Genomic DNA, 23,186 nt, shown 5'->3' on the forward strand with positions numbered 1-23,186 from the left:
GTCAGTAAAGTTGAAACTTAATATGTGGAAGCTTCCTAAAGTAGTGTAAACTCAAGTTTGTTAAAACCATTATCCCTGGAGGAAGGATGGGGCTTTTATGAGCTATGAATTAATCAGAAAAAGTCTTTTAAAAAACCTCTTCTCGAAAACCATTCAACCAAACAAGTTGAAATTCGTGTAATTCATTTATTAAAAAAAATAAACAGTTCTTCTTTCACACTCCAAGTTGAACAGAAACGGTAGATTTGGTGTCTCCAGCTCCCCAGGCCTGAAAATAGATTTGGTTTTACAAGATTAACAAATCTAAAATCTTTCTTTACAATCTAAATCTTCATTATCTTTCTGTTTCATTTTTTCTTCTTCTTTAATTTCTGATTCAATTTATCTTTGGCGGTTGTGTCTCATTCTCTCTCCTTTGTGTATCTCTCATTCTCTCTGTCTGCCTGACTGACTCTCTCTCTCTCTCTCTCTTTCTCTTTCTCTCTCCAGGTAACAATACACACCTGTGGAGGGGTAGCTCTGGAGGCAGGAAATTTGTCGGCGGAAGTCACTCCTACTGCTCTCTTCTTCCGGGAGGGCTGGAAAATATTAGAAATATTTCATACATTTTTTGTGTTATAATTGTATAAAATACTCTTCTTAGCTATTTTTCATACTGTTTAAGAAAGGTACGAACAATTATATACATAGTTTAAGATAACGTTTACACTTTCGTGATCAAACTATTAATAACAGTACAAGTAATTGATTTTAAAAATGATAGTCTGATAACTAATTGGCTGGAGCTCTGTAGCTTCCGGTCTGAAAAAGTTCAGATGGACGATTTGGGAGCTACCTCCCATTGAAAAAAAACTGCAATTTATATTCTGGCGCACAAAAAATATTGCGCTAGTTTTGGACTGATTACGATTTTTTTTGATTTCGGCGAACTCTGCCAAAAATGTCCTTTAAAACGCAGTCGGTATATCTTTTAAATTACTAAAATTAGTGTTAATAATATGTACAAGTAGTTTAATCAATATAATATACATGTACGTCAAGATAGCTTACCAGAACGGGTGACTTGCTGTATTTTGCGTAGAACCGCTCACTGCAGTCGGTGTCCGTTCTATCGCCGCCCGAGTTGCTAAAACCGACAAATGGACACTTGCCGTCCAGACAATTTCCTCTGTCCGATTCAACTCGTTCACGTATGTGCATGGCATTGAAGAAAACAACGCTGATAAAAAGGAGAAAACAGAGAAAAATACAGTAACGCTAAGAGACATAGAAAGTTTGCTTGGTTAAGCTGAATGGATAGTAATAAATGTCATGGTCTAGTTACAGTATTATCACATGTATATATGTAATTAAACTATCAAAGGTGTTTAATTTTATTGGTAAAGTATTTTGATTTTTTTTTCAAGTATATTGTAGTTGCATTATATAATTAACATAATGAATATTTTGAAAATTAACATCTACCAAGTATTATTTCCTCTATTTCTTAAAGAAACTTTTTTAAATTCATAGTTATATATAAACAGCCAGACTGAAATCTACACGCCCCATTTATCGATTGTTCGAAATTTACAGCGCGGCTGAAACTGACAAGATACTGACAGGACTGAAATTGACACGCCCTGTTATCGATTGGTCGAAACCTACAGCGACCTAAGAAAAATCACGGTCCGCACGAGATAATCATGATGAAGTCAGACTCAAAGTCTTACAGGAGACAATTTGGCGGTTTCATTTGGCTAACGCACTTATGTACATTAACAATAATCTAGTAAATTTTACTAATTTTTCATAATCAATTCATTAATTAGTTAAAGGAAAGATGTTGATATAAACAATAGAATGCTTTCTTTGATAATCCATGCGGGTTATGAAGGTAGTAGCGATCATTGCAGATACAGTTTACATAACCCGCGTTATCCCGAATGAATCACCAAAGAAAGCAATTTATTGTTTAAATGTCACGTACCCGACTTCCTGGTCAACAAAGTAGCTCGTTCGAGAAAGGCTTGATGTGAAATCATCGTACGAGTTGGCCGCCACCCCTCGTTCCCACTTATCAGTCACCAGATCCTTCATAGCCATTTTAAGGGTAGACTGTCGGGGAATACAGACAGCGAGGGAAGCATATTTAGATCTGAAAAAAAAAGGAATTAGCAAAATTAGCTCAATATGTCAGTGTACAACTTACTTATTAATAAAACACGTGACCATATAGTGTCTTAACCCTGACCTTAAAAGGTGGAATCTAAAATAGGGTTTTATATTTTTTTGTGGGGAGTGAAAGTAGACGTCAAAGGACATCTTATATTTGATATTTCAATATTCATAATAAAATGAATATAACGTAATACTTATTAAACATGAATGAACAGTACATCGGAGTAAAAAAATTAAGTGCTAATAAAAATACTTTTCATTTCATATACAATGCAAATTTCGGTTGCTTATTCATAATGAACAACAAATAACAAATACGTAAAATATGATGTTTAAAGAATCAAGTCGGAAAAAAATTAATCGTCATGTTTCTTTCTTATGTTGACCTTTCAAATTTTAAGATAAAACTAACTTACAAAGTGAGACCCAAGAACTCAAATCGAAACCACCCAGGTGCCGTGGCGGCGTTGCTGCGGACCAGGTAGCTGTGGGTGCCGCCGAGAATGGTCAGGAATGGGGCGAAGGATCGCCTGTCTGCCATAATTGGGTCATCGCTGTCGTCATCACGCGTGACGATGATTTGGTCCGAATTTTTACCGGCAAAATTGCTACGAACCTAAAGACAATTTAGTTGAGTGAAATGTTATGTGACTGTATGTTTAAGATGCTCTCACGTGGCGGGATAGAGAGAGAGAGAGAGAGAGAGAGAGACAGAGAGAGAGAGAGAGAGAGAGAGAGAGAGAGAGAGAGACAGAGAGAGAGAGAGAATACAGAATGAGGGACAAACGTTCAAGAAATATAATTTCCATTTTCATTAATGGAGCGTCAGGCAAAAGCACTTCTGTTGCATGGGTGTCAAATTTTGAAACGTATGCCATTCCTATCGTCCGTAGTTTGAAAACGTTCCTCAAAAATAAAAATCAAAAACACCAAAAAAATCTTCTAACCTGTCCAAATGGATGCGGGCAGACGGCCATCTTCCAGTTGTCGATCTCCTCACACTGTTCAGTCATGTGGATCGGAAGTGGCTTGACCACAAAGTTGCCGGCACTTCCTGTCACAGACCCGTCAAGATCTTCAAACAATACGATGTCGTCACCATCTAGTGACGTAAAGCCGACGTCAGTAGCGTTTCCATCAAACACGCGGTTACCCTGTGAAGCCTACAAATAACGAATGTCATATATGATAAAATGATAATATACAGCATTATCATACACTTTTCGTTATATGTATATGCAAAAAGTTAAAGTGTGATGGAAATATTTATAAAAATACAATATTATATCGAAATAAAGTACGTAACTATATAGACGAGACCAAATATGTCATTGAATAATAAATGCATAATTTTGTTAAATTAGATAAACTGGAACAGATAATAAAACATAAAAGAAATTGCTACATTCAGCCATTTGCCATTAGATTGAAAAACGATCATAAAAACGTTCTTACATCGCCGAAGCCGAACAACAGGTTCTTGGTAAAAGCTCCGTAAGTGGCAAGGTGCTGGTTGTTTCGTTGGAATCCTAGTGCGCCTGCGCTGTAATCGTCGGTGCTAGCGTAGTCACCGAACCATGAGTCGGACAGGGAGACTTCCCGATCGTAAAAGACGAAACCTTGACGGGGCTGGTTCCTACAAAATCGAGGAAGGGGGGTGGTGTTAAATTCAACGTAGAACCATTTTTAACAGGACTTTGGACTTTCGGTAGGACTTAATGGTACATGCGTCAAAAGACAAGATAAATGTTGTTGATTTCAAAGAGCCATTGCTGAGTGGCCATCAATGAAATAGACAGGCCTACGTCACAATGCCGTTTGACACAACTACCAAACGTCTAAGCTCTTGTTAAAATGCCATTGGGTTTATGTTGTATTTTTTTTTTAGTTTTTAGTTTGAGCTCAAAATCTTGATTTTTGTTTCATTTCTAATTTTTGGAATAGTTATAATTATGAATATGTTTAATGTTTTATCAAAATTTGAATGTCAATTATTGAGTTATAAGCAAGATACAGGGTTTTGACATTCTTTGTTCTGTAAACAAAGCTCTAGTCTTGTTATTGTTGACAAATGTGGTTTATTGGTACATGCATCAGTTTCAAATAAATGTTCCTTTCTTCTGTCGATAACATTATTTATAAACACATCGAATCGGTTTACTTTGTTTGCAATCAGTAATTTAGTCAAAGAAATGATAATTCCATAATTTAAATTATCTGTAAACAAAAAGAAGACTGAAGCTTTGTTTACATAACAATGAATTCTTACCTCTGTATCTCTCTTATAACTGAACTTCTAATATTCAAATTTTGTACAATCATTCCAAATGCGCAAAAAAACTATTTAATACATAAAATCAAAAAACAAATTTGATCATAATTTATGGAGTGTATTAGTAAAAGGAAGTTCAGGTTTTTTTTTAGTTTCTTTGTATATTTACACATGAAAGAATTTTGTTTTTATTATATAAAGAGATTTGTAAAATTAAAAATGTTTTTAGAACAAAGAATTTAAAATCTTACGCCATCTTGAGGGGCACAGCACGGGGGTACGTTTTGACCACACCGTTCCCCCTGATGACTGAGGGTTCTCCAATGTTGATAGATTCCCCCATGAAAACACTGTTCGTGACCGTGCACTCCAGTCCATCGCTGCTTCTGTAAAATTACAAAATACATTACGGTTACATTATATAGACTGTGTGCATACAAACATGTATACCAGAGGAGTAAAGCAAGTTAATCGTTATATCGAGTTTATTTGATTTTTATCGAGAATAGGTGGTATATCTTTAAATTTAGAATTGACTGAACCATGACTCTATCGATATCCTACAAAAACTGAAGTTCTTTTTCTTAATTTAACTGCATTTGATTAATTAAGGATTGCTGTACAATTAAACATGTATTTCATATTGTGTTGAAGAAATTTAATTAAATTTGAGGAGACCAAAAAGCAAAAATAGGGGTAAGCTTAAATTGCATACTGAAATAAAATACATATGTAAAAGTTATTACATGTACCACGCAAACGTATTAACTTACCTTCTTACTGCCAGAGAAACTAAACTATCGGAGAATCTGAAAAATTAATTAAAAGTACAGTTATATTTAAAGTTAAATATCCTTTATAAAAGATACATATGTAAATTCTGTTTTAATCTTTCCCCCTTCACTTACAAGTTCTATTAATCAGTCCTTTTTTACGCATCTTATACGTTGCGCGAAAAACCCAAGAACTGCGATTGTAATCTTTTGCTGTGGCGCAGTGTCGCTTAAATTTCACTGAACTACACTTGACAATAACTGAACACTTACGATGATTGTGTGATCTGAATGTTAGAGGCATCAAACCAGCCATTGAACTGTTCGTTCTTGTACGCTGAAATATACGAAAAAATTAATTTTTATAACATAAGATGTAAAAAAAATAAAACGCATTGGGTTGAAGTTAAAAATTAGAGAGAGAGAGAGAGACAGAAAGAGAGAATATTGTTGCTATCAAGTTCTGAGATTACAAGAATAAACTTATAAAACTGATATAATTTTTTTTCCCTATTTAGTATTTAATTACTACACAAATGTTTTATTAATAGTATCTCTCAATTTCACTTCTATCAACCTAAAGCTTCAGTAACCCTAAGCAGTGGTATCTGGGTCCATCTGACAAACGGGAAAAAAATCCAACAGCATTTTCCCGAAATCAGTCGGAAAGGCACGTGATGTTGCAACTGTAGCCCATAGATTACCTGTAATTCTGTTGAATACAGCGGTCTGTGGGGTGGATGTCTCGTCCTGGGGGTCACTGAGCGGGGTGTATTTGGTTCCAAAGGCGAATCCAGTGTCGTTCCTCAAGCGTCGGTCAAAGAATATCCCGCCCTGAGTAGAAAATACATGACATTTCATGAAGACATTGTGAACCCCTGGACTTTTGTAGATTATATCATTCACGCGCGCGATAAATCAATGTCAGTAATTCAGTTCATATGAAATTAACTTTTAACCTGATTTAAGAGCATTTCAAATTAAATAAAAAGAAGAAAAAATTAAGGAAAGCTTCATTTATGTATGAATTTCCCATTTTTCTGTATCAAATTTTTCTCTTCTACGTTATTATTAATCAATGATATTTTAATTGTTAATCTTCAATGCATTATCAGTGTGAGCATCTGCCCTACTGTACAAGGTACTGAGATACTGACCACGCGGTTAGAATGTACGACGTTGTTGGTGAACTCTGTGATCGGGGTCCGCTTTGCTTCGTCTTTCTGCATGGTTTTCACAATTCCAAAGGAAGCTCCGATAGGCTCATCCGGGAATACATACCAGATCCCGGCATACTAATAGAATATAATACATGTATGCTAAAATCAAAACCCATAATTAAGGCTCGTGCAATTTTATGCATTTATGAAGAGAAAAGGTAAAAATTTGCGTCGCCGTTTGTTTTCACTTACGTCACTTCCGGCTGCAACGTTATTCCGCATGATGGTTTTAGGATTTGTAATCCAAAATGTCGAAGGCATTCTGAAATGAACACAGTCAGATAAAATGAAATAAATTGTGTATCAAAATAGCGCATTAATTTTTTTAAATTTATCAAAATTTATAAATCCGTTAATATCTTAAAAACAATATTGTATGGTTAACAATGTTTCAAGTTATGCATGTACGCATGTCTATCATCATTGCGTGCTCTCTTTCTCTTTTCTCTATCGTTCTTTATTTTTTTCTCCCTTTTGCATTTCAGCTAAAGGGAGAAAAAAATGCTTAACAACACTCTTTGCACTACAAATTTACTCCTTTGACTGTGCTATTAAGGTATTCGATCTATATTAGGACCTAATTATTCTAATCTTGAATATCAATATATTATTAAATAGTCTTATGTTAATTAAAAGCATTTTAGAATTAAAAAAAATTAACCGAGAGAATTTTGATGAATTTCATGGCTGTTTTCGCGAGTTCAAGACAGGGCGAAACCGTTTGCAAGTGCAGAGGGGCTAAAATGACACGGGGCGAAAATAACCCTGTATACAGTTGTATTGGCAAGTGGGTTAACGCTTTAGCTGTCTCGATCGGAAGAGAGGATAATTTGTATGGCAAAGGACCCTGGTTCGAACCCCAACTGAGGCAATTATACTGGCAGTATTATTAATTGTCATGCACTTACCCGTCGGTTTTGGTGAGTTTGTTGGTCCGGATGTTTCCGGCTCCCAGATTTCCGGCAAATGTCGTGTCCACCTCACCTCCCTCCTCCAGGAAATATCCGTGACCAACCGCTCGGAAACAGACATTATTCTCCACCTGAAAGGAATAAAACAATTACTTATATATGTTTGTTATATTCAGTAGTATTTTCTCACTATATAACTCTATATAGACGAATAGTCAAAAATTGTAATATTAGCTCGTCCGAAAAATATTGACCGGTCAATATTTTTTTGATATTGACCGGCTAGGAATAATATCTAGAGAACATTCCCTCTATTTCAAATAATCGCCTCTGATTTGTTGATTCGTAAACGATGACGCGAATAACTCTTCGCGAATCCAAAACAAGGTGACGTCATAATAGACAGTCAGTCTAGGGAAGTAAACAACGGACGCGCAATGCGACGGTTTGCTATCATAACGGATATAAGGATTTGCGAATTACTGTGAAGTAAAATCAGGTAGAACATCTGTATGTTAATTCTTACGGTCGGCGGAATGTCACCAGTGACCGTTTGATGCTGAGGATATTTTGGAAATGAACTTTGCACAACATTGAATTCGTGATTTCTTTGTTTAGCTGAGAAAATTACGGCGATCTGTTTTCAATTAATTTCTTAAATTTTGGTTTGTTTCTTCATATAACAAAACAATTGTTGACTCCGCTTCGTGTCGGGCAATATTTCGTCCCTCGGGGGGCTAATATAATCAATGTTGCCCTCAAACCCAGTCAATATTTGTATAATATACAGTCGTATATATTTAATCTAAGTGGTATGGGACACCTGTCGATGCTAATGGGGATAAAAGAACACAATAATTAAAATTCTTTTTCTAGAATTTTCAGACTTCACAATATTTGACCAAAAACTGAGTTTTTAAAAATTTTGTAAAGGTAACAATTATGAAAGCCCCAGCGGGATTAATATATTCGAACTCATGAGTTACATATCGTAGTTACGATCGGAAATACGTCACAATGATATGGAGATGTCCCATACCACCTTGCCATCAGTGACAACAGTTACTGTAGCAATGTTTTTTTCTTTCATTTGTACATTAACTGTCTGAAGAGCTGACTTGGCTGATAGCACTAGTAAATATCTTACTTAATTTGGACTGTTGCAATCTGTTTTAATTTTTGATTAACAGTAATTAAAAGTATTTTTTCACTTGTTGAATATAGATACAAGAATATGTAAGACTCTGATACACTGTATTTTTTTTTTTTGAAAATTCCTTTTGATTTTTCGGATTTTTGGAGAAGTTGGTTTATGACATCAAATTATCAGTTGAATACTAAACACAAGATGACTTTTAAAACCAAAGAACATTGAAGTAATTCGTAAAAAGAAAAATTCTAACTAAACGTGACACAAAAATATTAAACGGTAATTGATATACATGTAATTATGTTCATGAAAACAAGCGTCATAATTGCTTATTTATGTTCGGTTTTGCGCTTAAAGTATTTTCTTTTAATAAACGGTTTTTCTTTTCTTTCTGTATAAACAGACATGTTTTTTTAGATGTATGAAGCAATAGATAATTACCTATCTTATCAGTTTAATATGTCGATACCCGCAACGTTAAAGCTTAACCAAAAATAACAAGTGTCCTTTAAAGATCATTCCACTCGTCACTATGACGTACATTTTTCGGGTTCAACGAATTCGAGGTAATCGTATTCAATTGTACCCAACAAATCAGCGATAAGCTATCATTAAATTTCTGCTGATCCAGACGGATCTCTTTGGTCCGCGGGGTATTTTTGGGGGGCCGTTGTTGACAGTTTATTTTAGACACCCTTTCCCTGGACAATTAGAGATCTCCTATCAAAGACGAATCTAAATTGACCATAAACAGAGGCCCACGCGAAGTTACTGATGCGGTAACATATGTCTGGTCAGCGAAAACAATCCGTTTGATAAATCTATCGTGACATGCCAAAATTCGCATTTCGTGTTTCTCAAATGAATTTAGATGTTAGGTGAACTGTATTTATCAAGCTTGGTAGATCTTTGATAAAAGCACAACCTTCCCATGTCAAAAAAAAAAGGAAATTTTCTCAAGTAAAACAAGGATACATTAAAAGGTGAACAGATTTATTTTTGTTTTTGCGTAGCGATTAAATCAGGATAAGTCATTGATTGACGTTATGTGAGAGTAAGAGGCAATTATGGGTATAATTGCAAAACATTTTTACCCCTGCCCCCTTTCAGGAGTGATTAATTCTATTCTGTTATTTCAATAAAATATTGTGAATATGATAGTTACATATCTAAAAATTTTTTTTTTTGAAATATGTTACAAAACATATTCAAGCATCCCATCCACCCAAATGTTTTTTTTTAAACATTTGTTCTATTATTTCTTCAGTAGATATACATGTTATAACGATAAATACTAATGATTTAATTCAGGATGTAACGCGGCATTTGATTGGATAAAATTTTGTAGTTAAATTTGTATAACCTGGTTTGCACGTCACAAGACACATCACAATGCACCAACGTCTAAAACGTACTAATCCGCTTGACGTTACGTTTGAATTTTTAACAGATTATTATCATTTTTAAAACTAAAACGCACTCAACTTGTACAATAAATTACAGAAAATTAAATTATAAGATATGAACTCAATATCTACCCAAGAATGGCTTGGGTAGACATTGAATTAATTTCTTAAATAACTAATAATTTTATATTCACTCACGACAGCTCCGTTAGTTGCATGAACCGTGACGCATCGAGCATTGGAGTCCCTAATACTGCTACCCCGGATGTACGAGTTTGTGACGTCACCACACATATGCCAGTGGAATGGATAGTTTCCTACAAGAACCGGGTTTTTTCTGTTTAGAGTTTTACACAATTTTATAAACAAAAACTTAAGAGTAAAGATATGATATTCCAAAGCTGAAACACCTACAACTAGACAGTACATGCATGCATTAATCGAATGAAATATAGGCGGCGCTGCAACAGAAGTTGATGCAAAATTCTGAATCCCATTTTGCACTTGGCGCCAGTGATTTATTAGCATTGATACTAGTATATAATATAAATAACTATTGATAATTTTCATATAAAATTTACTTTTCCCTTACCTAGTGTGTCTAATTGTCCCAAGTTCACGAGTTCTGCATTTTCCACCTGTGCCTCCTTGAAACCCCTCATAACCTGCAAAAGTAAAAAAACAACTTTAGAGAGATGCTTTGAGATATTAAAATGGATTTAGTAACATACGCATTGTGCGGTTTCGTAACATTAAATTAAATGAAATTGGTATATTAGTATTTGTATTGTATAAACTATAAATGTATATTGTATGAATGTTTGCGTTTTGGTGTCAGAAAATGCATTGATATGGGGGTTTTGTATTCAGGTTAAAAAACGAAACATATTTATTCGATCAAATTAAATTAAGTACACGCCTATGTATACAGTAAATAATTTTACTTTCAATATATGCACCTTGCCTATACGACAGTTTTTAGAGAATTCCATTTCATTACATGTCTATATATATGTCTATATACATGTATATATAAGCACGATTGTTCATCACGTTAATTCATCGAATCCATGAGAGAGAGAGAGAGAGAGAGAGAGAGAGAGAGAGAGAGAGAGAGAGAGAGAGAGAGAGAGAGAGAGAGAGAGAGAGAGAGAGAGAGTATTACTCATGTTAATAGACGTTTCAAGTAATCTGAAACTCTTAACCCTTTAAACGTTTGATTGTATTGCTGTTTATGGGGTCATAACAGAACCATTGGCGCATGTAATATTAGTTTTAGAAATTGATAAAATCGTAAATTTTTCAGAGAGAGAGAGTTAAATCTAATGATCAAAACATACTCGTAAAACGGAAAAAAGGTCTAAACTATTCAAATTGTTAATTGAAATTGGAACATAAAAGATTTTTCGTACAAGTATTTTGACTTTCAGAAAAAAACACTAGAAATTTAAAACAGATTGGAAGAACTTAGAACTTGAATATAATAGCGCACTATCTAGATTTGTTGCTTCAATCCTCCTTAATTTAAAGAAAAACATACATGTATCTGTTGCATTCAAGCATATTAAGAATAGAAGTGCAAAACTGAACTTTGGGTTAAGGCATTTACAAGACTAAGTATTTATAAGTTAAAGATGTTATTAAGATGGGAAAAACGTGTCTTGTTTTTTAAATGGCCCCGATTTGATTTATTAGTAATTCATTAAATGTGTGCATGTACCTTGATATGGCCTCCGAGTGTCTTACTGTTTGTTGCCGGAGCCCCTCGGATTTTTATGTTTCTACTAAGCAGTGCAACTTCACCGCGCATGTCCACGCCGTTTACTATTTCTCCAAAGTGAGTGAATAATGGTTCCACTGAAACAAACAGAAACAACTTAAGTCGTACACAGATCTTTAATATAAGTTGATCTTTAATGAATTTAGCAATATTTATATAACAATTACACACAAAAGAGGAGTAATATTTCCATAACTGTATTTACATGTAATACACATTTCACTCTTTCTTTTCATTCCCATCCAAATTTAGACAAAATTTCATTAAGATTCAATAATCGCTTGTAAATCCTACTATAGCCCACCCCTTCAAATTTCAAAGTTAAAGATTAAAGAATGCATTGGGTCTAATATGAATATTCAGGTTTACGTTTCGTTTAATATATGATGTTTAAATTTCACACAAAAAACTGAAAATAAACTAAATGACATCAATCAACATACATCTTGAAATATATTTTGCTTAGATTTAGAGGATTGTTACGACTGCCTTATAATTGATAGTTTGCCAAGATTTTCCTACAAATCCATATAAAGATTGGGTATTTTGCAAGAACTTTGCTAAGACTTCCTTACGATTGATATTTTGTTACGACTTTTTAAGACTTCCTTACGATTAATATTTTGTTAGGACTTTTTGAGACTTCCTTACGATTGATCCTGACTTCGTTGGCGCTGCAATCGTCACATTGTTTGACGGTGGTCACTTCAGCCTGTTTAGGGTCGTAGTCCGTGGATAAGAGAACAACTTCATCGCCTAATCAATGTGAGAATTGAAAAACAAATAAATAAAAACGAATAGCATGTGTTTACCACTGTAGACGAAAAAAAAGTCATTTCAATAAGATTATTTGATAAACTCTGAAACGTTTCAATCACTGTGTCGTTTTTTTTCCACTTCTAATACTTACCCACTTTCCAGGAACTAACGTCATCAGCCAAAGCAAGTTTAGGATCGGCAATTTCCGCTTTAGCGCTCTTTGCGCGGGAATAGCAAGCACCTCGCCGAATGGTGTGAACCCAGCTGCGAGCAGTGAACTTGATTCCGTTGTCATAGTGGTAAAGCTCAGCGGTCCGCGCTAGTATTTTCTTGTCGTCCTTCAACAAGAGCTCCTGGGAAGTACTGGTATCTCCTACAGAAACAGGTACAAAAAACTGAATGATTTAACATATCCTGTGATCGCCACGCCTTTATTCCTCCTTCATGGCGTCAAAGACTTGTGATATTAGACCTTCATTAATGACCTTGACCCTGTGCGATATTGACATTTAACTTTAGACATCGATGTTTCTTTTCTTGACAAGTTATAATTAAGTTTCTATTGTGCAGAGTTAAAAAATAGTATAAAGATTCATTGTTGACATTACTAGCAAATGCATTATGATAATGCTTCACAACAATTGAAAGAACAATGCCACTCTAGTTTTCTTCTGAAATCTGTATAAAAATTTCGTTTGTTTTCAAAGGATTTTTGTGTCATTGTTTTACCTTTCCTCATGATGAATGACCAGGCGTCATGGAGCCTCACGTCTCGTACGCCGCTATTCCCCGTCACTTTACCGAAGGCAAAGTTCTCAAAAATCTCGTAGAACATGGCGTAGTTCACGTTACCGCGTCTGAAGAGCTGTTTCCTAAGGGCCAGTCCGATGATCTTGCCATCCGGAACGTCTATAAAACGGAAGTTATAAAGCAGTGAAGAGAAGCAGCTATTTAGCGTCATGCACATATTTAGAGGGGCATCGGGGGAGTATAGACCCCCCCCCCCCCCCCCACACACACACACACACTTAACTGGAAAAATCAAACTTGTGAAAGTAATGATACCTACATAAGTGAGAAAGGGCTCAGACCACAAACATCCCCCGACCCCCCTCCAAGCTTTATTCCTTTTATCCCCCCCCCCTTTGGAAAATTACATAATGAAGCTACTATGTGTATGTGATTCAGTCACCTTTCCAGACCCTTCAGTTAACATTTGGTTGACAGAACGGCAGAGTTTCATCTTGTTAAATTTTTGAGAGGAGCATCTTCGCTAGACAAATATGTCTCTGAACCGCTACCCTCCTCATTATCTTCGCTAGTGGAACAGAATTCCTTGTCTTGCGAAGATGTAAATGGAGCGGATCGTAAACCCTTTGCTAGCTAGGTTTTTTATGTGTGGATTTGATTTTTAAAAAAACTGACTGTTGAGGGTTTCTTCAAACATCTTGGCCTCCTCATCAGCCTCGCATTGGACTCCTGACTTGGTGATGATGGAACGTCCGGCGGAGTACACGCCTTCCGACCGCTCCAGCTGACCGGAAGTGGCGTCCCACACGTACATGACAATTCCCTGGTAACTGGTCTTCTTCTCTCCATCGTTCTTTAGATAAATATAAAATCATGTGATTATCAAATTATCAAAGATTTAACTTGATTTAAAGCTCTCTCTCTCTCTCTCTCTCTCTCTCTCTCTCTCTCTCTCTCTCTCTAAAATAACAAACTTACATAGACGTCAGCAATCTGTCCATCCTTCAGTCGGTGAACGGTCTTTGTAAGCTTAGACCAAGACACCTGAGGGTTGCCATGGATATGAAGGACTCCCCCCTCCACGCCAATAAACTTCTCCCCGAATCCAGAGATAGCGACGTCTCCTTTGTCACCTGTGCAAATAAACAAAGCAAGCAACTCGGTATTTATTTTTTTCCCATGTGACAGAAAACACAAACACAGTTAAAATGTATTGTCCGCAAATAGCATTTTACTTAGGTGATAGATCTTTTTTGGTTGAACAGTACTTAACATGTTAACATGTACGTGTATATATTTCTAGAGATATCTTTATTGATATAGGATACGCTTGAATATTTACGTTTGCAAATATGTTTCCTTATATGAACATACCTATAGAATAGCGAACACGTTCAATTCTGTGTGAACTTTTTAATGATGTTTCAATGATTACCGCAAGCGATTATCGCTTGACGGCTGCATATTGTAAACATTAAAAACATTGTTATTTTAAGAATTCTGATCGATTTGCTTTTTTAGATGTAAATATAAGTAATGAACAGCAATGCTAAAAATTTCACCGGGACATGAACTTGATTGGTACGTTATCAAATCCTCAGGCTTCACAGGATTTAATCACGTGACCAACCGCGTTCATATCCCAGTGAACTTTTTAACTTGCTGCTTATTTCTTAATTATTTAATTGTTTTTATTTGGGGGGGGGGGGGGGGCACTCGGCACACCTCGGCCGATTCGTATCATGTAGGTTACGGAATCGGCCGAGGTTTGCCGAATGGGGGGGGGGGGGTATATGATTCAACGAATTTTTTTTATCAAACTCACCGTAGAGAGTAATATCAATGTTGCTTGTAAGTTTACAGTTTTCTGAGCCTAGGTAAAGCTCTCCGCGGACTAAGATGTAGCGCGTGCGCACTGAGAGGTCAGCATCGTTGAAGACAAGAATGGCGTTCGTGTTAACGGTTATGCTCTTCACATCTACGTCTGTATCTACCAGGTATATTCCGTCATTTAGCGTGACGTCAACGGTAGAATCAGGTGCCTGCAAACAAACACACAAAGATTTGTTAACTTAAGTATTTTTTCATTCGAATTTAAACGGCGCACTTTTTCATTAAAAAAACTTGTGTATGATAGATATTCAAACCGCTTTTTGGGTGTCTGCAAAACAAATCATGTATTTTTCATACGAATTCAATGCATTTTTTTTTCAAAAGAAAAACGTTAGAATCTAATGCAAGCAATTAAAAAAAGTGGGTATATATAGTATAAATGCAAACCATCGTCTTTGATTATAATATTGAATTTCTTGTTATGTGAATGACAAACTTTTCTTGGGCAAATGCGTATAATTTTTTTTGGCATATGACATATAAATCGACATTTTGTTATGTACAAGATTTCCGCAGTCGATATTTTGACTTATTTTCTTATAAAGAATATCCGAACCCCAACAAATATTTTTTGAATATCTTTATTTGCATGGAAAGTTATAATATTTTTACTTTAAAACCACCACATTCCGATCCCTTTTTGTAAGATTTAAGGACGCAAGAATGCGTACATGTACATGAATAGGACGAAGGACATTAAAACACAAGGATAGTTACATAATATGTTAAAAAATATAAGCAAGTTGTTTCAAAAAGAATTAACTTTGAGGATTAAAGAATTTGTCAATTCCGTTAATTCTTCCATTCATCCATTTATTCATTATCTTTTCATATATTTATTAGCTTAATGAATAATCTTGTGGATACTATTAGTTAAATACCCCCCCCCCCCCCCCCCACCCTTTTCCGTTTCATATCCTTATCAACAATAAAGATTAGTAAAATTATAAACGACATTCAAAGGAACACTGTGCTAAATTCATCGATCAGTTGATAAACTATTGATTTCTTTAAGATTTTTCCACCACGTTTTAAATTCTAAATGGAAAATTGAGAAGAAACGCACTCAAGTTATACATGTTCATGTATACGTGTATTGCTATATGTACAGGGTATATCATTAATCAACCGGTCGGGGTTTAAACCCCTATAATTACGCTGTCACACCGGGATCTAAACGGCTCGCTATTTATACCTGTATACACCTGTAAACATAAACAAATTACCATACCTTCGATTCGTCACGGATATGTAATTATAATCCACCCTTGGTATGTTTCCCTAATTTTCTTTTTTTCTTTTGTAAATAATATCTGATTTCATGTTTACAAAAAAAAAGTACAGAGGGCTTTTATAATTAATGGATTAATTTCATCAACATGACTGGACAAAGTTTTTTATAAAAGGATCATTTACATAGGGAGTTATTCACTCACGATTTCAAAGCTTGATTACGTGCAGACCAACATGTAAAAACAAAATATCAGCTGATCGGTATACATATAATTATTGTTTGTTGTTATCAGATTTTTTAAAAAATATTTTATTGTTATATAAAAGTATCATTCCATGCGCTTTTTAACCTGTGTTTAATTCAACTTTAAGCAAATTTGATCTCTTAATAATACATAATATTCTGATATGACTGCTTATAAATGTACATCTACTTTATTTCTAAAAAATTTTTTTTTCATTAGTATTGTAAAATTCAGATCATAACTATCAAGAATTACAATAAGTTTATAGGAACATACTAACGCGTTCCGCTTTAAACCTGAGATCAATATGTTTTTAGTACAAAAAAGTTGGGAAACCAAAACTCTCTTTTTATTAAAAAAGGGGCGATACTTTGACAAAAACTTCTTCTTTTTTTTTTTTTAATATGAATATTAAATAATTTATTGGAGTCTATGGCTAGAAGGAAAAAAAAAACAAGGTTACAAAACTATTTTTACGTTGACCTAGTTTAATTCATGTACATTAACATTATGTAACCAACAAGTAACTTATACGTATTTCTTCATCAATCTTTTTCTATAAACATCTTATTTGATCATGTTGAAATTTTGAAATGTCCAGGCGTAAAAAATCGAATCAAATTTTATAACAGAAAATGACATCATTTTCTAGCTCTTGCCGTGCAAGTCAATAGGATGCTTTTAACTTTTTTGTATTCCTTTTTACTGTATCCTTAGAAAACCGTAAACGTAATGTACCGTATCGAATTTTACGATTGGCAAAAAAAAGGCTGTCAAATGCTTGTTAAAACGACAAAAAAGTTGTATTTTCTCGGATAATAAAAATGCACATTCTTTATCATTTTCTTTCGAAAGCCGGATGGTAACAAGTTAGATATCAATCAACATACGATATTATTTTAAGAAAGTTTATGATTAGCTTAACTAGAAAGTACTGAATATTATCAATTTTAGAAAAGAAAAATCCATAGATGTTATCTTTTTTCCCCTATATTTTTCTATAGAGGTCTTCTTTTAAAGGAGATCAATACAGTCTATAGAAATAGCCACGACCATTAAGCCCTCTTAATCAAGCTAAATTTTATTTTCACATTATATTATATTCATATTGAATATTTATGAAGAAATGAAAACAAAATACATTCAGCATCCAAATGTTCAAAAGAGTTACAGTTAGCAAACAAACATCCCGGGTGTAATTAAAAAAAATCTTACCCCATTAGGCCAGGTAGCAGTGGCTGACCACGCTTTGTAGGTAGCTCCCTGTTGTTTGTGGGGACAGACATTCGGATCGATTTGTGCTGCAGCCAACCCCCACAGTCCCAGGAGCAACAGAAGCTTTCCGGATCTCGCCATGTCTTGATCAAAGTCGTCGACACGGGAAACTTCTCGTTATTTTCTTCTCCCTTAGGAACGCGATTGATGAAAGTCGAAAATACAACAACTTAGAGAACGAGGCTCAAACTCGTGCTATTCGGACCCGAAATCTCGTGAAAAGTGAGATTGTCCGATTTGGGTTCTACAGCTTATATATACGCGTGTTCGATGAACCGTGAATTGTTAATAAAAATTAAACTGCGTTTAATTGATACGTTCCTACCTTGGGGGTGTGGACAAACGTAATGAAACGAGATCTGTCGACTTTGCATTATCAACCTCAGAAAAATCGTGACGAATGAAAGTTCAGGGACGGGTATCGCGTAGATGTCGAACAATGCCTGTTCATGGTCAGTGATGCCCGGCTGTTTTGTTTGAAAATATTTTTCGGCCTATTGTTTACACCCGGCTGTGCAAAATAACACGAAAGCCGTGTGTACATAACAGGGTTACCAAATCACCTTACATGTTTACAACTTATTACAAATTAAAGTAATCATGGATAAATAGTTTCAGTCGTAGAGTATTCATGCACGTAATATCGTCGTCGCTAGTCTTAAAGTACATGTACTAAATTTAAAAAAAAATCGTTTTAGCTATTAGCACTGTATTAATTTAGATTATATTGTTTATACACACATTTTCGAATATACATTACACATTACATGTTATATAATAACACTAGAATTTAGTGTCTAGTTTCTAGTAAATAAAAGTGTATCAACTTAACTGAATCGTGCATTGTATTTTCGTTACGATAATTGCTTGCAAATTTTAAATATTCAATTGGGGTTTTTTTTAATAAGTAATAGACTGGGGTTATGAATGCCTTCATTAATCTAAAATATTGGCCAAAAATAATCTTGTTGATCATGGTAAATTTTTATTGTGTGCTGCTAACTATATCATTCATGTAATTGCTGAAGATGATTGTCAAATTTATTACATATGTGTCTTAAGTTTGTATCGCAAGATGTGTGTAAAGAGATTGCGCCTGGTCTGAACAATACGTGAACTATTACATTACCAACACCCCCTCCCCCTCCCCAAAACGCTTCGACTATTACATATATAATATATATATATATATATATATATATATATATATATATATATATATATATATATATATATATATATATATATATATATATATATATATATATATCTGTACACCACCCCCACTGAAAAAATTTCTACCAGAGTTCTTTTTTACGAACCATGAGAAGCAGCCAGAGGATATGGGTAGTATCCACCCTCGCCCCCCTCCAACTCTTATTTCTTCTGTATTTACCAAGAAGCTAACCGTGATTTAGATGAAATGTGCAAATGAGAAAGAAAGTAAAGGAAAGCTTCATTTAATCGCACGTAATGAATGAACAACATATGCCACTCTAACAAAATAAGAATAACTATTATTGTTAGAATTAACTTGTAAGAGTTAAGGATCTAAAAATGGTAAAGGTTTAGTGGGTAATTGAATAAGAATTTGAGAGAGAAAAATAAACTGCTGCAGATTCCTAATTGAATGGGAGGAATCGACTTCTGCGTAAAATCGCCAAAAGCAGCCTTAAAATTTCGCTTTTATTTTTTCAGACAGTTTGAGCTATTTGAAATCACATTAACAAAAAAAATTGATGCTCCTATTTTGATATTCTCGCAAAACAGCAGAGAAGCGTGGAATCAAGTACTCGTGTAAAATGTATAAAATACATGGTTACTGTCTTGAAATATAAGCTATATCTGGGCGAGGCTAGGAAAACGTGATAGAGGACGAGGCTTGTCGAGCCCTCTTCACGTTGTCTACCCGAGCCCAAAAATCGCATAATATATTTCAAGACAGATCTCTTGTATTTAGTTTATCCTGCAACATCATATCACATTTTACTCCGCAAACCTCGCCCTCTGTCCCGTTTTTTTTAATCCTCGCCCAAATATAGCTTATATTTCAAGACAGTAACCACGTATTTTATATTACTTGATTATATATTCAGAATGTACAAACAATCAAAAAGTATAAACAAGTAGAAAGGGTGCATACGTGTAGGGCTGGGTTTGATCGAATAAACATTATGAAAGAATATATATATATATATATATATATATATATATATATATATATATATATATATATATATTTATATATATATATATATTTATATATATATATAGAACTTAGTAAACATGGACCCATGAGACTCCGATATATCAACAAATCCAATCTAGTTTGCCCTTGAGTAGAGATTGGAATGACATCAAATAATGACTTGATTGTCGTGAACTGACAAGAGTACCGTTTACGGGGAAGGTATAAAAAAAAGTTCTGAATTTAAACAAACCATGAATATGAAAAGCATGTTTTGCCTAAAGAAAAGACAGTTCTCTCGACCTGCTGTAAAATTTTATACATGTATATAATATTATGTACATTTAAAGTTTGGAGATAACCTTAAGGTTGTACGGGACACCCTCATCTTTATCGAAATACGTCATATTGCAGATTTTATTTAAAGAAATAAAATATGTCAGAAAGGACAGGATTACTACGAATTTGTTAGTCATGAGTTCGAAACCCGCTGGGAATTTAAAAAAAAAAATTATTTTCCAAAAAAAAAAATTAAACCGTATTGTTTTGGTTAAATGTTGTAAAATTTGAAAACTCTCACATTAATATCGACAGATGTTTGTCCCATACCACCTTCATAAGTTTGTTTGATATCGGCATACTACATGTATCATTGAGTTTTTAAGAAATTGGTCTTTTTCTTTGTAGAATTGTATGGTATAATCTATTAAGATTTTAAATAAAATGATAATTATACTAGCTCTGATATTCATAGAAAAAGGACAGTTTTCTTTGTGAAATGAACTTTATATTGCCGTAAAAACTTTTCTTTTTTTAACATTGCCGTGTTTTGCAGAAATGATCAATTCATTTTCTTTTTATTTGTTAATGTCTTGTGATTTTAATTCTAAAGTGTTGGTCTTAATATAGATCAGATTGCATGAATTCGGTTTTGAGCAAGGATCTTGTTTAGCCCATAAAAAATTTGATTTGAGAAAAGGAACATGTAAAATTTTAAAATGATCCAAGCCTATCGGGCAATATATACAGGTACTGTGATGGGTTTTCCTTAGTTTTATTTTAGAGTTATTTCCCTTTGACCCGACCGGGCGTGGTACATGTATGCGCGTGCCAGGACTGTAGAGCCCGACCGGTCGGGGTGTATTGAGTCAGTCTTTAATTTTCATTGATTATAATCAGACGTACTTTCGGGGATTGGGGTTAAATTTCACATTCAAATCCTATTAACGGTAAATATCACACTCCCTTGGATATTAATATGATACTGTTTCATACCTGTTACGTTTATATTTGTTTATTTCTGTTACTTAATTACAGAATATAATATTTTTAAACACTGAATATACTCGATATCCTTTTGAACTCTGATCACACATATGTACGGTCCCGTTACAGTACATATGTACATCCAAAAGTATTCATTTGGTACATGTTCAGCGCTATGACAAAAGTATTCGCAAATTTTTTAGAGTAAATCCCATAAATTCACGCGAGAACAGTCACGGCTGCTGAAGAAGACAACTAGTAATAAACATGCTAATGTGTTTTTATCGTCTGGTTTTGATTTTTATACAATACGGAAAGTTTGTACAACCTGAATTCAACAATAATTTCATCTAAAAGAAGTCAAACATTAAAAAAAAAATCCCTTTAATCCGATGTTAGCCGCATTAAAAAAATTGAGAGAGAGAGAGAGAGAGAGAGAGAGAGAGAGAGAGAGAGAGAGCTTGCTTTTTTAAATCATCGTGTTAAATATTGACAATTATTGATAAATAACCTCTCTGCTCGTACAATGTATTACACATTCCCGTCTATTCCCTTTTATTTGTCTACTTCGACGTCTGTCTGCATTTTTTATTTCCCAAGGGATAATCGTTTACAAAGTTTTTACATCTACTTAATGTTTCACTTAAAATTGTTTACCTGCATAAGAGAATGCACAAAAAGCATATTTACAAACTAACAGTAAAATTATAGTCAAAGGACTCGTTCAATCGTTTATCAAATGAATTCTATGGTGGCATATCTCTGCCCCTTGTGTGCAAGTTATTTTTCCATCAAATATGTTGACATGCAAGATAAATATGTTGACATGCAAGATAATTATGTCAACATGCAACATAACTATGTTGACATGCAAGAAAATTGCAATCAGATAAGAATTATACAAAATCTAAAAAATTCTCAAATATCGCCCACTTGTGACATCCAAGATGCTAGATGCTACCTTTTTATGTCGACATGCAACTTCTTTATGTTAACATGCAAGATAAATATGTTGACATGCAACTTATTTATGTCAACATGCAACTTATTTATGTCAACATGCAACTTATTTATGTCAACATGCAACTTACTTATGTTGACATGCGAGATTAATATGTTGACATGCAACTTAGCTATGTTAACATGCGAGATAAATATGTTGAAATGCAACTTATAAGTTGTATGTCAGCATAACTTAGTCTCATGTTAACATAACTAAGTTACATGTCGACATAAATAAGTTGCATGTCGACAGAAAGAAGTTGCATGTCGACATAAATAAGTTGCATGTTGACATAAATAACTTGCATGTTGACATCAATAGGTAGCGTATCTAGCATCTTGAATGTCACATGTTGGCGATATTTGAGATTTTTTATAACTCTTATTTGATTGCAGTTTTCTTGCATGTCAACATAATTATGTTGCATGTTGACTCACTATCTTGCATGTCAACATATTTATCTTGCATGTCCACATAATTTATAGAAAAATAACTTGCACACAAGGGGCAGAGATATGCCACCATAGAATTCCATTTACATAATCATATGTCGCCATTTAAGGTGGCTCTATACACCATTTTTTATGACGCATCTGGAAGCATGTAATTCCTGTACTGGCTGATTTAAACTGAGGCGAATTGTATGGGGGCCGCTCTTTTGAAAAAAAAGTTAAATGAATAGATTTATTTGATAATTGAAAAATTCATTATTTACATTTGTGGTGGTAAGGGACACCTTAATGTTGTGTCGCATTATCTATCGAAATAATAAAATCAAGTATAAGCAAATTGAAAGTGGAGGGGGGGGGGGGGGGGGGTTGGACTAATCGTCAGAAATCTTGCGAAAAAAAAACCTTTCCCAAAATCATGAAAATCCTAATCCGTGGGGGGGGGGGGGGGGG

At 34.4% G+C, this 23,186-nt stretch overlaps 1 protein-coding gene across 1 annotated transcript; it reads right to left on the reverse strand.

Annotated features, from left to right (window-relative positions):
* Nucleotides 1-172: 172 nt before the first annotated feature.
* On the reverse strand, nucleotides 173-18,064 carry LOC105327389 (inactive cell surface hyaluronidase CEMIP2). The gene is made up of 24 exons (XM_034453860.2): nucleotides 17,768-18,064; nucleotides 15,007-15,223; nucleotides 14,160-14,314; nucleotides 13,857-14,034; nucleotides 13,161-13,340; nucleotides 12,583-12,804; nucleotides 12,324-12,428; nucleotides 11,613-11,749; nucleotides 10,485-10,557; nucleotides 10,091-10,209; nucleotides 7,334-7,467; nucleotides 6,618-6,687; nucleotides 6,363-6,500; nucleotides 5,910-6,039; nucleotides 5,479-5,542; nucleotides 5,206-5,241; nucleotides 4,684-4,818; nucleotides 3,616-3,796; nucleotides 3,108-3,323; nucleotides 2,577-2,776; nucleotides 1,970-2,137; nucleotides 1,051-1,219; nucleotides 504-578; nucleotides 173-268 (listed from the first exon to the last, which is right to left on the reverse strand). Exons 1-24 carry the CDS (start codon nucleotides 17,906-17,908, stop codon nucleotides 215-217), a joined length of 3,297 nt encoding a protein of 1,098 aa, XP_034309751.2. The 5' UTR covers nucleotides 17,909-18,064; the 3' UTR covers nucleotides 173-214.
* Nucleotides 18,065-23,186: the final 5,122 nt, after the last annotated feature.

This window comes from Magallana gigas, chromosome 10, assembly GCF_963853765.1.
Source record: "Magallana gigas chromosome 10, xbMagGiga1.1, whole genome shotgun sequence".
Lineage (NCBI taxonomy): Eukaryota > Metazoa > Mollusca > Bivalvia > Ostreida > Ostreidae > Magallana > Magallana gigas.

Excerpts from the sequence above, each read along its gene's own strand:
- LOC105327389 (XM_034453860.2), bottom strand. The coding sequence starts at position 17,908 with ATGGCGAGATCCGGAAAGCTTCTGTTGCTCCTGGGACTGTGGGGGTTG. Across the intron at positions 12,429-12,582 it reads CGTTAGTTCCTGGAAAGTGG|GCGATGAAGTTGTTCTCTTA; the intron begins GTAAGTATTAGA and ends CACATTGATTAG. Across the intron at positions 11,750-12,323 it reads CAACGAAGTCAGGATCAATC|TGGAACCATTATTCACTCAC; the intron begins GTAAGGAAGTCT and ends TGTTTGTTTCAG.